Source organism: Gouania willdenowi, chromosome 3 (assembly GCF_900634775.1).
Source record: "Gouania willdenowi chromosome 3, fGouWil2.1, whole genome shotgun sequence".
Lineage (NCBI taxonomy): Eukaryota > Metazoa > Chordata > Actinopteri > Blenniiformes > Gobiesocidae > Gouania > Gouania willdenowi.
Genome location: NC_041046.1, coordinates 32,211,630 through 32,229,226, shown reverse-complemented (window position 1 = coordinate 32,229,226; position 17,597 = coordinate 32,211,630). Strand labels below are relative to the sequence as shown.

The following is a 17,597-nucleotide window of genomic DNA, read 5'->3' as shown; positions in this document are numbered from 1 at the left end:
GAAAGATCGTAATATATATCGCCGGATCGATTTTTTTCAACACCCCTAACAATTTTTGAATATAATATAATGATTTGAGAAAGTCTAAGGACAAGTTCATGAAGTAGTTTTTTAACAATAAACCCTGCAATATTTTTACGTTCACTATTACGGAAATGTGGCTATACTATATACTTGAGTAGGATATATCAGTACTCTTTACACCTGCTACTTACAGCTAGAAGTAAATAGATTTTTTTATATAGATAGTTTCAGCTCGCTGTAAATGGAATAAGCTAAAATATATCTATTTATCAGCTGTCCTTCATTACACGTAATTGGGGATTTTTAGGCATCTTAATCTGTCAGCTGGTCACATAGTTGGTTTGCCTGCATCAGGTATATTTGCTGTTTTTCTCTGACAAATGATGGTAATAGGCAGTGTTGCGACACAAGTTTCCAAGTATATAATTGTTTAGTTTATCGATTTGCGGTGGAGACTGTTTGCAAACAATGATAGCTAAAGAAAATAATAGCCCCAAACAAGACTGAGGCAGTGGCGTATGGCATGTGTTGCGCATCACAAATAACCCTTCAGGTAAAACACAATGCTCTGGGTTATAAAAGCGTGTTTTTCTTTTACCGGTAAATTGTTTAAGATGTCTTCATTAAAAAATAAATAAGATAATGTTCTTTGAATAATGACAGGAAGAAGAAATTAATAAAAAAAAAACAAGAAATGTACTAATGGAGAAAGTCTGTTTGCTTGTGAAAACTATTCATGCTGATATCACAAACTGTTAGTCAGTTAATGCTGTGTATGAATTGGCTGTTTTCAGTTGGCTCCTTGGTGCAAGTAAAATTTTGAAATGGACCCGAGTGTCCGAATTTTTCAAACAATTACACAGATAACAAGAGCCCTCAGACAGCGCAAACATCTGCCAAGTTTAGAGGCGCAACGTCAATGACAGGTGGTGCTATAGATAGAACCAGCCCAGCACAAACAATTATTCTACAAGTTCTAGATACTGTATCCAGAACCCGATCATCTCCAAAATCAAACTCCTTCTTCCTTTTGACGTTGTGTAACAGCTCGCCAAATTTAATCTAAATCCGTTCTGAACTTTTTGAGATAGGACAGACGCACGACGGTGAAAACATCACCTCCTTGGCGGAAGTAATTCACCTTAATTCCATTTAATTTTTAAAGAAATTGGGGGCATTCAGTTGGTTTCCATTTTTTCACTGTTCAGTACAAGAAGAACAGCTAATAATCAGGAGTAGGATCTTTGAATAAGGACCAGATGTGCTTTTGAGGTTATTTCTTTATAATGATTCCAGAGAACATCTTAGGTTTACCATGTTCAATGTTATAACCAGAGAGCCTTAACTTACTTTTTTCTAATTTAGAAAAACATATCTTTTGAGAACAAGACCTTGAATTACACCCCCCCACATCTATTTCCTCTTTCAGATGTTAACTTTTAAGTACAGCAATGGCCATAAAAAAAATAAAAAAATATCCAAGGTGACTCTTGGAGTGATGATAATTAAATTCATCAGTACAATCTTTCTTTTTTTATACACGCAGTCACGAAACCATTTGATTGCACCTCACATGCTCCTCAGATGTCATGGAAAATAAAACACGGTCTGTAGCACTTGGTGCTGTTCGCTAATCACGCCTCCTTCCTGTGCGTCATGGTGAACTTTAGCTTCCCTCCCTTTCAGCATGTTAAATGTAAGATGGAGCAACGACAATTCCAGTGACTGCACTAAAATCACTTGCTGTCAAATCAATGAATGTCTGAGAGTGACTGAGCGATCCACGTGTGAGCCGCTGTGCCTAAAAGAAACAACGCAGCCGTGCTTGGTGGGCTCCCACGACCCAAAAGAATCAAGCGCCTGTCTTTGTTCAGGCATGAGATCGCCTGCTGATGCAGCCTGACATGTACGATGTTATGTGGCATGTCCGGAGCAGCTGTTGGGACTGTTTCTTTAATTCACCCCGACAACTGCAAACACGTTAAAAGCCAAACATGCGCAGCTCCATGACTCGGCACGGTGTACAGTGAGCCATTCAGCATCTCTCCTAGGCATAAAAACCATTGTTAAGCATCTATCGTGATGCCTCCTGGAACTAAAGTCAGCACTCAACCTCTGGCTGTCTGACTCTGAAGGTATGCAGACCAGTCTGAATGTCAGAAGTAGACGCATCTTCTCTGACTGACAAGAATCTTCTCGACAAATGTGACAACTATTAATATTACAAACTTTTTGAAGTGCCTGTAAAATAAAGACGACCACTTTTACGCTTATATCATGGTGCAAAAAAGTTATTAGCACAATTACGCAACATAAACGTACAAATGCAAAGATGCAGAGACAGAAATAAACAAACATTTACCCATATGTTTGTATTTTTCAGAATTTTGTTTCCGCATAACTGACTCACACAATGACAGATGCAATGGCATTAAAATCGTGAGAGGCTCAAAAAGTGTTTTCTTTTGTCGTCCCTTCATATCATGCTCGAGTATTTCAGACCGTCACCACATGCTGTCTTTCATTTTTTATTATTTTTTTTTTCTGACATTCTGCAGTTCATCACAGATCAAAATCTTTTAATTAAAAAGGACATCTCTGGTGCTGCACATTTCCTGATGATGTGCCAGTCTTTTGGAGCCAGCAGCCATCTGCCATCGCAGCAATGTGGCTTTATCCCCAGCAAGATGGGAGAGCGGCAAGCCAGCTAGGGAGATGCAGACTGGAGGGAGAAAAATGAAAGGAGGAGTGAAGAGAGAAAGATAGAGCTAGAGCGGGGGCGTTGGATTTGTAGGAGTGGTCCTCAGCGAACGCTATGATCTCTAACAGAAAAGGCCACTGTTTTATGCCTCAGGGAAACTCTGCCGTCAAGGTTTTTTTGTTAATTATGAGGGATGTGAAACATGCTAATCAGAATTTGTAGTTAGATGAATGTACAGTAGTCTTACTCATATCTTGAAAAAAAGGGCTGCCTTTAAAGAATGACCAAAGGGTGTTTGGTTGCTGTGCTAAATCATACTGTGACTGTTCTCATGTAGTGTATTTAAAGCTGCAATATGTACAATCCCCCTCCCCTCCTGAAAAACTTGCCGGTCTTCTTGGCAATGCTTGCGTGCACGTGCACAACTCTGGAACTCTTTGTGACTGTTTTTTCCATAGAAACCAGTAAACAAATTTAGGGACTTTATCTTGTGTTATTGGAGAGTTTTCTGATATTTTAGAGACTTAAAAGCACGTCTCATTCACTCCTTCGAGGATAGTAAGAGGCTCAGAGCTGCTCCTCTTACACAAGCAGCTGCAGCCGAGCCCAGCTGATCAGAGCAGACAGACTCCAGTCCACACTGCAAATAAATTGGGTCTGTTCTTGCCACCTTAGATAATTTTTAATAAGCTATTTATTCCGTCTGTTATCACTCTCTCTGACTCGGGGAAGATAGCGCACAGACTGAAAGCGGATCATGCGCAGTCTGCCATATACCGAGTCAGAGTAACCTCCACTGAGTCCGCCGTTCCTCCTGAACACGTTTGTGCCTTTATTCTGTTGCTTCTCCAACTCAGTCTTCCTTTTTCCTCTTGCTTTGCCATGTAACCGCTGTGCCAAAAGCCACGTTAGGGACTTCAGCTTGAATATAATGCCATGGGACTGTCCGTATAATCAGATCAAGAACGCACACTGACTTTTGACGAGCAGCTCCCGCAGCCAATAGTAACACTTAAAACAGCTCATGGGATCGCCCTGTTGGTAGAAAGATCTCTGATTGGCTAAAGATGTAACAATATCTAAATCTCACGGTTCGGTATAAACACGGTATTATAGGAAAGTTCACATATTGCAGCTTTAAGGTTGTATCCTCAGGAGCTCATTTTAATCTCCTTCTTTTGTGTTTGTTATTCTGTATGCACCTTATTTTGATTCCAAACATTGATAAGTGTTGAATTTTTTCACTTGACCTCTATGTAATTGTCTAAACATGTCAGGAGTTAAACATTTCCTGAAAAACCTTGTCTGAATAAACAAAACCTCAACTTAACATACTATTCAAAAAGAAGATGAAATGAATCTCGCTGGAACTATTGAAAACATTTTTTTGTCATAGTCTTTTGACTAAATGCATTGTAGTTTTAGTTAAAATCTAGTCATCAAAACTATCTCAGTTACAGTCTAATTTAGGCAACTAAATGACATGAATATTTTAGTGAAATGTATAGCATAGTTTTTACATTTTCTAAAGATTCAGTTAGCATTAATCAACCTGATATGGGATGGTATTATTAATGTTTGTTAATGCACAAGCAGATTTGATGTGATCAATGCGTAAGAACATATGAGCGTTTTTTTTCTTCTTCAAACGCAATCAGCTTGCTTCCTATTGGATCACTTTACTGGCATGTCCCGCCTTCAATGCAATAAAAGTAGTTTTGATTGAATACCTTCCAAAAAAGTAACTTAGTTGCGATTGGATTTTGTCAGATGTGAACATCATAGTTTCTTTTTCTGTAGTTAACAAAAATATTAACATGTTTTGAATTAGTCATAGTAGCGTCGCTTAAAAAAAATGTAGTCGACAAAAACTGACAGAATTATTTTGTCGACAAAATTATCACTGCCTTCAAAATATGCTTTATACTGTAAGTTCATCGTCAACCTAAAAGTGCAACTTATTTTACAATTTTCAAGAAATTATGAAAACGAAGAAATGCATGTAATGTGTGAACAAAATAGGTTTTTTTTTGCGTTTAAACAACATTTGTGTAGTTAAATGCTGGCTCAGAGTGATATGCACAGCAGTGAATGGGTTAAACTAACATATGGCAGTGAGCTCATAGATAAAGAAAGCAAAAGAGCAATGCGAGACATACAATAAAAACTACGCAAAACCGCATGGAAAGGATGATGATAATTCCTCACATGTCAGCAAAGTAATCCTGCCAGGCAGTAATCTAAGGTAAATGTTGTGTGAAGATTGAAAACTGCCTTGGAGCTTAACGTGACATCATCTGACAGTTTGTGGTCGGAAATGAGTGTATAATGAGATCAACTTGGCAGCATAAGCCATCAGGGAAAACAAATCCCTCCGTACAAAATTCCCATCGTCGGTCCATCACGATGCCTAAATTTGTAACATGGACTCGGCCAGCTTTTGATGTCTGTGCATAATGAGTGATAAGTGCTCTAAATGCCTGAACTTTAAACGTTTCAAAAGAAAATCCCTGCAATATTCTCTGAGCAGGTCTTAATGTATCTGGACTGTGTTTAAAGTACCAGCAGGATAAAACTCTTAATGGTCATCATAAACTGTAATCCAGAGGGATTCTGCTCCTAATCTGGGATTGCGGTACAGGAAAACTGTTCAGAGCAAGTTGAGCACCATCCCATTTTATGGAGTGTGTGATCTCTCTTGTGCAGACTTGACTACATGCTTAGCATACTGTTTGCTTAGCGCTATTTCTGTGCAACTCATCATTGTCAGTGTATGGTTCTGTGTCAGAAAAACATGGGGAATAAAACAAATGGCTTCAGATTTCATGTGACAGCATTGACATGTTTTCATATAGGTTTGAATTTTAATAATGTATATATTTGTAACTCATTGGCTGTGAGAAAAACAAAAACAGGAGCAGTACCGTATATTTTAAAAAGAAAAAGTCAAACCCACATTCTTGCAGGAAATGCTAGAATGCAGTGTAAACAAAAAAAGGGCAAAGCATGGCAAATAATTTATAGCTTTGTGAGATATTTTAGTGTTAAGGAGGTTGCCAGATTTAGTTTTGTTCCTTGTAAGACAGTGAAATTTGACATTTGAATGATTCTCCTTCAGTCATTGTTCTTTTAAATATCGCACAGTAAACCAATCGGATCTCATCCCATCATAAATACATGGTATTGTGTGATCTGATCTAAACAACTATTGCACCGATATTACCGTAATTTTCTTTTCCTTACATGCAAATCTCAGCCTCCCATTTTAAGACAAATAGGTCAACATCATTGCACAAAGTGCCCCACGCTAATATTTTTCCAACATTTTTTTTTTTAGTCTCTCTTAATACTTATCATTTCAATCTCCTAGATCTCTTAAAAATTATAATTTTGGACTAGACTTGCAACAGCACATTAGCAAAAGGGAGGTGGAAAAAAAGCGTCATTGCAGAAGATCATTTCTAAACAAGTTCAAGATTAGAAAAATGGTAAAGGATAAATTAGTTAGCAGGTGAAACATACTAATGAAAAAGGAACATTTTTGTTTGCAGTATTTCATTAAAAACTTAAAATATCCCAGTGACATATTATAAAGTATAATATATACCAGTAAGTATATGAATTCTCCCCAGTTGCACTTTAAATACCAATTTATGCATTTGTACACACAAAAATGTAACAAACATACACGTGTATAACACCTGCTACAAATACTATACCATGACAATGCAAGACCAACCCCTACCCACGTTTGTAATGTTTCATGTTCTATGCATGTTCTATCATTTCATCTCTGCAGGAGGTCGGATAATGGCCTACCTTTTAAAATCACATACTTAACAGCAGGGTTCCATCTCAAACATGCTGGATAGAGGCTCTTTGTTGTCTGAAATGCAGACATTCCTCCACTATTCTCTGCTTTCTCTTCATTTTAAATGCACGTGCTGTGATATTTAGCAGAGAATGCGTGGGGATTTTTCTCTGAGAGCAGCATGCAGGGGTTTGATGGTAAGGTCAAGCTTATTTGTCATGTCGAGTAACTTTTCACCTCCGGTTCATCTTCTCTTGCTGTTCACTAGCCTAAAAGGCTTCAGCAACGCCATACTGTTTCCTGGCACTTCTTCATAATTGATGAGGAAAGCGGGGAATATGGGATTTCATCCAGCTACGTTAGTTGGTGCCTTTTTAGGCCTTGGACACATGTGTTGAGGTTGCCATTTATCTGTTCATCTAAAACGACTTTGCCGAAAAAAAGGGGTGGAAAACCATCCTAAACGATAACTGTAATAATATTTGCACTGGTAAAGACAGTAAAGCAGTAAGGTGAGGAGAGCACAGCAGTATAATATGTACACATCCACCATCCAACAGGACGTGTATATTGCAAGAAACGGGGAGAAACTGAGGAGGAGGAGGTGGTGGACAAAAACATTAGCGTGATGGTTGAGGATGTAACAGCATCGTAATAAAAGTAGCATTAATACAGAATTTTCAACCTTTTTTTTTTTTTAATTCTGTGCACCTTTAATTTATCCTCCTTGTACTCACTGTTTATTTATTTATTGTCGTAGTTGCTCCTAAATACACTTATCTATCTGTCTTTTTATTTTATCTGTATCTTGCATCATAAGAGTTATATATACACAATCATAACTCTGATAAAAAAGAAACATATATAGGTAGAAAAGAAAAGACAATTAAATTAAAATAATACATGTTTGAAAGGGAGTAGATAGAAGTTAAACTTACTGTATTTGATCCTACTCCCCCCATTTTCATACTTTGTCATAACATAACACATTCTTTAGTATTTAACATGATTGGCCTGTCTTTTTGTGTCTATTATACATCACAATCATTCATCCATTAGCAACAGTAAATTACAATCCTTCCTTGCAAACGATACAAAAGTATGTTAACAGCATACAGTCTGTCTTTTAGATTTGGTCCATTTCTCAAAACAATATCATTGCTCATCTCAAAATATTGATAGAGATCATTGGCCGCTAAACACCTTTTTAATTGTATTTTGTAAAAGTAATTGGTTTGTGTCTATTTTTAAATTGCTTTATGTTTGGACATTGCTTTAATTTTGTTGTACCTTGTGTACAATGACAATAAAAGCATTATATTCTATTCTGTTGTTTTCCATTCTCTTCTATTCTACTCCATTCTATTGTCTTCTATTCTATTGTTTCCATTATCTTCTATTCTATTCTATTGTCTTTTATTTTATTCTATTCTATTTTATTGTCTTCTATTTTATTCTATTCCACTGTCTTCCATTCTATTCTATTCTGTTCTATTCTTTGGCATTTAGTGCAGACTTTATATTATAATTTATATTCTTTATACATGCATCAACAGAAATAGTAGCAACCTCATTTTTTTTATTTTTTTGTTATTAAAATTTTAGGAATTTCATTAAAAGCCATTTCTGTAACAAACAACACCAATTAAAGTGATTAATGGTTTACTCACTGTGCATGTGAGCTGGTTTTGTTCAGTATGCAGTAACTACAACAGGCTGAGAGAAATCCACTAATATAAAGGCTATTTTATAGACTCATTTAGCTATAAAGCAAACTTTTTATTGGTGAAAAAACCCAAGATCGTTTTCTGTCATTTTGATCAGACTGAGAGAGCAAACTATGATTAGGAGTACAGGTTGATGTATACATTAGAAACTGAATTTTTGTTATGATTCATGCTTTTAGTTTTATTCAGTCTTATCATCTGTCTTCAGTTGGAACGGCGATATGAACCTTTATCAATAAAAACAGGAAAGTTCTTTCTTGAAATAAGCACACCATCATTTTTTTTTTTATGCCAACCTTTTCACTTTTTCTCACCTTTTCATCGTTGCTCTTTTTGAACTTCTGACTCATTCTCTCCCTGGATGAATTGAATTAAACAACATTTATCAAGATAAAAGGCAGTCTGGGAATAATTGACATTGCTTCCAAGGACCATTTTTAAAACGGGCTCCTTGAACTTAGGATAGCTATTTTAAACGTCGCGCTAACAGCAGTTGAAGAATGTTCTACAAAGGTCAACATCTTAATAGGCTGAAACCGACAAAAGCAATGCCTCACAACTACTTTTAGTATCTTCAGTTAAAACAAATCAATTGGTACAAAAACATTTTTACTTTGCATACATTATGCATTAAAACTATGAATATACTATGAAAATACAATATATACTAGCCTCTTTTTATACAGGGAACTAATAATTATGTAATTTCTTCTTCTTAGGTTTTCTCCGAATGCTGTTGCATAACTTTACATGTTAAACACAGAAATTAGAAAACACGATCTCCGACCTCAAGCCTATTCAGTACAGTTGCAATCTGTCAACCAACCCTCTACAAACCATTGATTTCCCAGAGTTTCAGAATACAATATCTCAAAAATGTCTTTCTAATCTAATGTTCACAGTAATTCTCAGCAGCAGAAAAGGTTTCTTCTCACACAAACCATCTAAAAATGGAAGAAAATAACAACAAAATAGATAATACAATGCGAACGCAGCTCCAATGGGATCTAACATTTAATCATTTATCTACAAAGCTCATCTCTCTTGGGATGATTCTAATGAATTGAGCAACTGAAAAGTAAACAACTTATTGACAGACATCACGATTCATATGCAAAATATTTCAACCAAGCCCTCCTGGAGCTAAAGATATATCAGAATCAGAATTCCTTTATTAATCCCAGAATGAAATTGCTTAAAAAGATATAATAAGGAGGTAACTGAAGAAAAACGACGTAAAACGAGTTAAAGGTTGAAAAAGTATGAAAAGAGCAGGAGCGGCTGTAACAGGCAGCGTGCACGGTGGCGCATGCGCACACTTGCACACATATATCCACAAAACGCTCTTTTTGTGGAACTTGATTTTAAATGGCTAGCATCACGCAAGATGGTTCTCTTTTACTGAAACACACATACTGTACTTACAGTAACCTTAATGAAGAGTTTAATGCAGAAAATGAAATACTTTTGATGTAGTGTTTTTGTGTGTGTGAGTTTGTGTGTGTCAGCAACGCTAAACAAAATGAGACTTACTTTAGCGACTCTGTTGGCAACCTCGCGGCCCACCATTAGTCCCTGCACAAAGGTCCGTGCAGCGATGAAGGCCCTGGTGACCTGGGCCTTTAGTTTCCTGGGCACATCTCCAAAGGGCTTTAGCTGATCCGTGTATTTACTAACACACTCCAGGTAATCCTCTGTGAAGTGGTATTGAGAGTTGAGCAGCTGGAACATGCGCTCCAGGAGTCTGGACCAGAAGTCGTTGAGCATCTCCTCCAAGTTGACATTGCCCCCGGTGTAGTAGCGCTTTAGTTCAGTGAAAAGGTCCTGAAATACCTCAGAGTTCCGCATATAGAGCTTCCCATATGTCCGTGTGAACATGGTGTTTAAAGACTTCTCAGAGTTGTCCAGCAGCTCCAAAAAGAACTCTATAGGAATGGATGGAAAGAGGAAAGGAGGGAAGGAGGAAAAATAAAATTAAGCCATCTCTTAATACAGGGTTCCCGCGGCTCCTTAAAATGTCTTAAAAGGCAATAAATTCATGAATCTAAAAATAAGGCTTTACTCAATCACTGCCAGCCATTTTCAAAACAGCTACCCCCCTCACTGCCAGCCATTTTAAAGCATTTTGACTGATTTTATTTTCATTAAAATGTCTCAAATCAAAGTTTCAAAAGTCTTAATTTTTTAACACAAAAGTATGATTTTATGATTATTAATATCTGTTTGTTTTTTAAAAATGTATAATTTACTGCGACATTGCGAATCACGACAGCGGAACCAGCTACAAAACAGTGATGTGGTTGCAGCAGGATTGCTGGTTGTTGCAACTTTAAACAACATGGGGAAATGTAAATTCAACAAAATTTACATTTCCGATGATTTTTCTTCATGATTTTTATTTTTGTTGTGGCTTTATAGATTTCTGGCTTTTTTTGTAGTCGTCTTGTGTGATTTTAATTATTTAAGACAGTTTTATTTGTGTATTTTTTTGTCAAATTTATTTGAAATGGCAATAAAAAGTCTTAAAATGTATTGAATTTAATTTGACTAAAGTGAGAACTCTAACACTTTAATGCCTTTTTGGAGAATTCTAGGATTTAAGCTTATCACCTAACACTGACACTTTTCTGAAATAGATATCATGTTCGAGAACAGATACACAATTTGTCATGAGATACAATATAGCATAAATTGATACGTTTCCAGCACCTGTAATCATGCAATGTATACGACCTTTATTTTGAAATGCCTCTCAGACCATGATCCTGAGATTTTCCTGAGTAAGTCCTGGAGCAGAATTCTTGTACAAATAATAGCAACTATGCTACAATTAAACACAACTGAAGGCAAAGTCTTACTTTGTGGATATAAATTGCATTAAAAGGGGACGTTTAGTCGTAAACTAAAGCAAACATTAAAATGTCAAGGGCCTACCATTTTCACTTTCAAAATTGTTCTTTTTTTTTTTTCTTTATTTGAAGGGACAATGCATATACAGTAGAGGCATTAGGCTCATAAAAGACAGAGATGTTCTACACCAGAATATAGCTAAACAGATAGTTTGTCAGTGGATGGTGAGGATGGAGTTTTTTTAAAAAAAGTTTGTGACCATGTCTTGTTTTAAGTTCATAAAGAAAAAGCACATATTTTATCAGCTTTGAGCACAGTTTTCTATTCTGTCATTAAATCCAATACACTTGAGTTTTATTAGTTAGAAAGCAATGCAAATATATTATAGCCTATAAATATGTCATTATGTTGTAGTTGAATTTTCTAATATTTTCTAATATTGTAAACATATATATATATATACAATTTATTTATTATAGATTACATAATTTAGAAAGACTTTGAGCTTTTACTTTGTTGCAGACAGATTGTCAGACAAACTGGGGTCCTTTTTTTCCAAACATGTTATGTTTATATTTGCACCACACAAAAAAAAAAACAGAATGGCAACAGTGTCAGAAAATAAATGCTAGTTTTGATTAACATATAGAGCAGTGAGGTTTTTTTTAAAGGGTCATTCCGTTCCTTCTTGTTCATCCGAGTTCCGGTGCAGCTGAGTGAGCTCCTATTACAACCACATTCACTTAAATATTAAAAGACTGCAGGGCTTTTGTCACTTGTTTGATTGAATTAGATCTGAATCAAGGACATGTAAACCCCTGAGTATTGTTCATGATTTATAATTGTCTGAAACATAAAGAGATATGAAGATTAGAGGCAATTTCAAACCAATAGACAATTCTTTATCCTAATACGTTTCAAGCAAAAGTGCGTGATTTCAGAATTAAATATTAAAGTCCCAACTAATCAGATTTAAAATAAAAAAAATCTGAAAAAAAGATAAAGAAAATGACATAAAGCAGCTTGATGGATGAGCTTATTTGGAAGAGACATAGAGCAACAAGTATTATTCATACCTTATAAATCTTAAACAATAATTAGTTTGTTGTTTTTATATTTTAAATAATAATATAATAAAACATTAGCCATCATTTCTTCTAATTTTCCAGCCATCTTTTCGTTGAAACCGTACCAATGGTTTAAAATGACAGCTACAGATTGCATTGCTCTCAACAAGCTCGACTGAAATTTGGCAAGGGATTTACGGTTGAGTCATTGAACTTGGAAAACATTAAGCTACACAGCTTGCGGGAGTTTAAAGCTTGGAAACATGTCAATATATGGGTGGAGACCGATAACTTCAAAATATTTCAAATCATCCATCAACCAAATCTCTCAAGTAATAAAAACTGCATAGCGGTCTGCAGAGACAATCTAAGATTAATCTCAAACTGTTTGATTTATGAAGTTAATTGAACAGAACAGAGATGGAAGGGTGGAAACGCATGCATTGTTGCACACTATATTATTATTCACTCCCTGTTTTTTTTAAAAAACAAAAAACATAAGAAACATAAAATACCAATCATCCATCCATCTATCCAACTCAGGGTCCTAACACGTAAAATGACATGTTTCTAGGAACAATGAAAGATGTATAAATAGCTCAGTGCAGGGGTACTCAAATACAAACCTTAAAGTTCCATGCAAAAAATTTGTAATGAGTCAAAGGTCAATTTATTATATTTGGTCGAGCCAAAAGTTAAAACAAAGTTGTTTTTTAAAACTAAATATAGTTTTCATTCAAAACAAAACAAACTAAATAAAGTTCCATTTCATTTTTTAAATAATTTCTAAATAAATATTTAAATAAAACAAAACAATATATCTCTGAAAAACAAGTATATCATGGAAAGTACAAGGAACCATTTTATTTAAAAAAAAAAATAAAAAATCTCCCTCTTCTCATAAATTCAAAAATATACATGCTTAAAGCTGCAGTATGTATAATTGTGATACTTGTATAGAAACAACCATGGTCCATCCTCCCCTCCCTGTTTCGAATGCTATCGCCCCTTACTGGTATCTTCGTGAATGCGCACAACTGTGGAGCTCTTAGAGACTTTTTTCTCAATAGACTAGTGACAAATGTAGGGACTTTATCTTGTGTTACTGGATAGTTTTCTGGTGTTTTAGACTGAGACTCTGCTATGTCTTACGCCGCGATGGAGACTTCTGCTGGAATGTCCGCCATTGTACTTTACTACAGAGGCTGCCCGACGAAAGTAACACTCCTCGCTCCTGAATTTCTAAAGAGAGTTTTATAGAGCCCAGAGAAGATGTTAAAGTGCACTGTCCTTTCAGAACACTTTGAATTTCAATATGCTCAAAAATGATTATGGATTTTTGACAAAATGAAGCCAAAACAGAATTTACATACTGCAGCTTTCAATATAACAAATCATCCCTTTCAGTTTAACAAAAAAAAAATCCAGTCCTCCATAGAATCGTTTGGTAATATATCAAGTTTTCAAGATGTCATATGGATGAACTGCGCTTTCATAAACAAAACTGCTGTTTAATGAGAGAAATGTCATGTGTCTGTGGCAAATACTTTAAACTTTGGCACACTTGGTTTCAACTAATGGACCGCTTCAAAAACAAAACCACAAATCAAACATCCTTTGGCTTTTTTCCCCTTGCGGGTCGCCACAGCAGATCACCGTCTAACACTGCTATCTCCGTTAAGGGTTAAGCCCTATCCAAATCAAAAAGGTGAGGTTCTGTTCATGCGGCAGCAGCGTCATTGGCATGGGGATTAGTGTATAGAGTAGATATTGAACACATCATTGAAAAGTCACAAGTGAAAGTAATCTATTCCACACAAACTGCTATGAAGCATATGGATGACGGCCTATTAGACAATACTACTTGATGACACATTTACATGAGCTGACCAAACCAAAAACACACACACCCAACGGAGTCACACGCTCACGGTCCGCTAATATCCAGTTCTGGGGCCGGATCCGGGCAGGGGGCCTCCAAACGAGTACCGCTTTATTAGTAGTATATAAAGAAAACCTACAAACACAAAGACCAGGACTCAACCCTACAACCCTGCACTGCGGGAGCAACTTTCACCATAATATTGTTATGAGAGCCCAGAATTAATCGATCGATTTTTAATAAATATTGAAACAAAAATCTTAATACAATCACAAATATGTTTTCCTAAAATGAACACAATCACAATATTATTACAAAAAGCGTCTGAGTTTTTTTATTTGAAAAGTGCAATATAAAACATATGTATTATTATTATTATTCTTAATAATAAAAAAAACTAAACTAAACAAAGGTAGGTTAGGTTAGTATTGTATTGTAGAAGAGTCTTTTAATAAGAATAATGAAAGTCGAGAATTTTTTTTTTAATCAATAAAAATAATAATAATAATAATATGTATATTCATAAATTTAGTAAAATAGTCACAAAAAAACCACAGCAAAGTAAAACCTCACATTTTAGCCTGTCATAGCTGTTTCAATCTTTACTTGCATTAAATCTACACGGTTCACACGCTGGAGGCGAATCTCAGTGTAAAGAATCAATTTCCTCTGTGAGCAGTGCAAAGTGGTCCTTTGATATCTGCCCTAATTACTGTAAATAATCAGTGTGATTAATAAAGGTGACCTTTCAGTTCCTCTGCTACCAACGCTTTATTAACAAAAAGAAACCATTCGGTCTCTCATTAATTTTGCTTTACACAGTTGGAAAACTCAATAGCTCATTTTTACTGCCTCAAACTGCACAAAGTCTAATTTTTTGTGATTAATTACGACCTAACTTCAGTTCATGGTCCAACAGTTGTGAACAACTGAAGGAGAACATTGTTACACAGTCGTCTTTATGGTATTTCATATACTTGTTAACTTGTAACTCCTATTCAAAGTCTCAAACTGGATTGGAGTGCTGCATTCACAAATATTTTAGATTAAAAAAAAAAAAGAGTCATACGGTGAGTTTTCATAGAGCTCTGCGGAAAGCCAGAGTTTGCCAACTGTGTGATCTCTCGCTGGTGATTCTTGTTTAAAGTGATTTGCAATGACTCAAACCTCTCTTCCCACCAGTGTGATCTTTGTACATCCAACAGCATGCTAATTAGTTGCATTACTTTTGAAAATACTCAAATCTAATCCACACTAAAATAACGGCGGTCACCTTCAGCTCAGAACAGTACATTTCTGTGGACTGGTAGTTAACTGCATCCCTGACCTTGTCCACTGTATGATTCAGATCATCATTCAGTTATGATTAATGTTTCATATTCAAGGTTGATAAAAAAGAAAGAAAAATGTCACATTTTATCCACTGCCATTTAGAGTTTAGTTTGGCGTTGACACATTTTAATGAATCATATTTAAAAAGCCAATATTCAAGTCTAAAAATTGCAATGTACAAACAAACACAATGCCAAAGCCTTGTACACAGTCCACAAAAGCAGAGTCCTTCTTCTTCTTCTGTGTTTTTATTTATTTATTTATTTTTTTATTGGCTTTTATGTGTTTGGTGACACGCTTTGCTGTAGCCACTTTGGCTTCAGCACCTGCAACAGAGAGAAAAAAACATCCACAAAACTCTGTTATTGTGTGTCGAAGCTACGGCTGTTGGAGAAATTGAAAGTCGACAAAGAGCACTTCCTCTTTGATTGCACCACTTCCAACATATGATGTTTATCTTTGATTTTTTTTTTTTTTTTTTTTCCATGAGGGAAAAACACACAGTGTCTGATATGTACAAGGGCATGTAAAGCATATGGAGTAGGTGTGTGTAGACAAAATGTTCAACCTGCAAGCTTTTTCTTCTCTTTTTTTAGAAACATGACACAATGATGCATATTTACAGTACATAATCTATTTAGCTGCACTATCATGATCTACAGTAAAGGTGCTAATGAAACACCTGCACTCTGTAGTTTGATACATTTTCAAAGAGAATGAGCCCACACACATTTCTCCCTACTGCCTGGAACAGATTGTCGGCTTGGAGACTGAAAGAAAATGAGCACAGTGGACTAAACTACTGTTTGGTTGCACAGATGTACGCAGAGACATCAGAATCAGAATCAGAATCAACTTTATTGGCCAAGGGTGTATGAATACACACAAGGAATTTCTTTTGGTGACCTGTGCTCTCTCAGGTAGTGTAACATTAAAATAATAACAATCAACTAGAATAAAGAAAAATAAATAAAATAAATAAAAATAAATAAAAAAAAGAAGTATAAACATAAATATAAGAGTAGTTAGACTAATATGTGCAAACTAAATAAAAATAACAAGATAATAATAATAGTAATAATAATAGTAATAATAATAATAATAATAATAATAATAATAATAATAATAATAATAATAATAATGAAATAAAATAAAATACAATAATAATAATAACATGTGCACAGGTCTTGCAGTAAACAGTCACATGAACGACGGTTAAATAAATAACCGTGTCACAATTGGAGTGCGGATCAGGCCACATTTTCTCGTCCGAGTCTGACCCAACAGTGAAAACCTATTTTTTTTCTTAAAGGAATGACGTATTTAGGTTTGCTTTAGTGGCACTGATTTTATGAACAAACAACTCAGATCAGAACACAGTTAACAAGCAAAAATGAAACACAAACAGAGGCGCGGTGCACGCAAGAGACCCATCGGATTTATTTAAATAATCCATGTATCTAATGTGAGGATAATCCATGTTATTGTGCAGAAAAAGGAATGTTTTAACGGTGTATTCCTTTATAATTGTCCTCCTTTGCTTCATCCTCCCTGCACCATAAAATCCTGCTCTCACTGCTAGTTGAAGCTGCATTCTTCAGGGCTACAGCAGCTGTAGCACAAACGACACTGTGTGACCAAACCCCAACACCATTTCTAAACATCTGTCCAAACCCGACCTGTCCGGTGCCCTTGGGTCCCGTTGGGCTTCGGTTGGGTATCCATCCTTTAGTTACAGTATCAGCTGTGCTCCGGTGCTAAAGAGTTGATATGCGCTCCCACGGCGGCTTGGCTGATGACTGCAGTTACACTAACCATCATGGCGTCACTATGGGGTCCAATTTCTCGATCCTGCCCTATGATCCTTTAAGTATGAGTGCGTTTGTGATTCTTGTATGTCACAAAAATACCAATTTTTGCTCTGTTGCTATGAACAGCACAAGAAAACTATTGCACAATTCCTAAGATACTTCACATGTGAGAGCAGCCTTTAAAAACTAGATTCTCTAATATTTAATGAATGCAGACACTGATGTGAGGAAAAGGATATAGAAAATAGTTGGGTTTTCAATGTTGTTAAATGTCTTATCTTTCAAATTGAGATCTTTACTTGTCAGCTTTCTTTCGTTAACTTCTTGTCTTACAGTACATCATCAAACCCAACAAGCAGTTTTTGGTGAGAGTAAAGCACACCTCTGAGTGC

The 17,597-nt window shown here is 35.8% G+C and overlaps 1 protein-coding gene across 2 annotated transcripts in view; it reads right to left on the bottom strand.

Moving 5' to 3' along the window:
- Positions 1–17,597, bottom strand: part of LOC114458259 (glypican-6-like) — a 160,525-nt gene that overhangs the window by 75,313 nt on the left and 67,615 nt on the right. For both annotated transcript variants that reach the window (XM_028440628.1, XM_028440636.1), the window contains exon 3: positions 9,797–10,188. In XM_028440628.1, the coding sequence (XP_028296429.1) occupies positions 9,797–10,188 (392 nt within the window). The remainder of the gene's footprint in view (positions 1–9,796; positions 10,189–17,597) is intronic.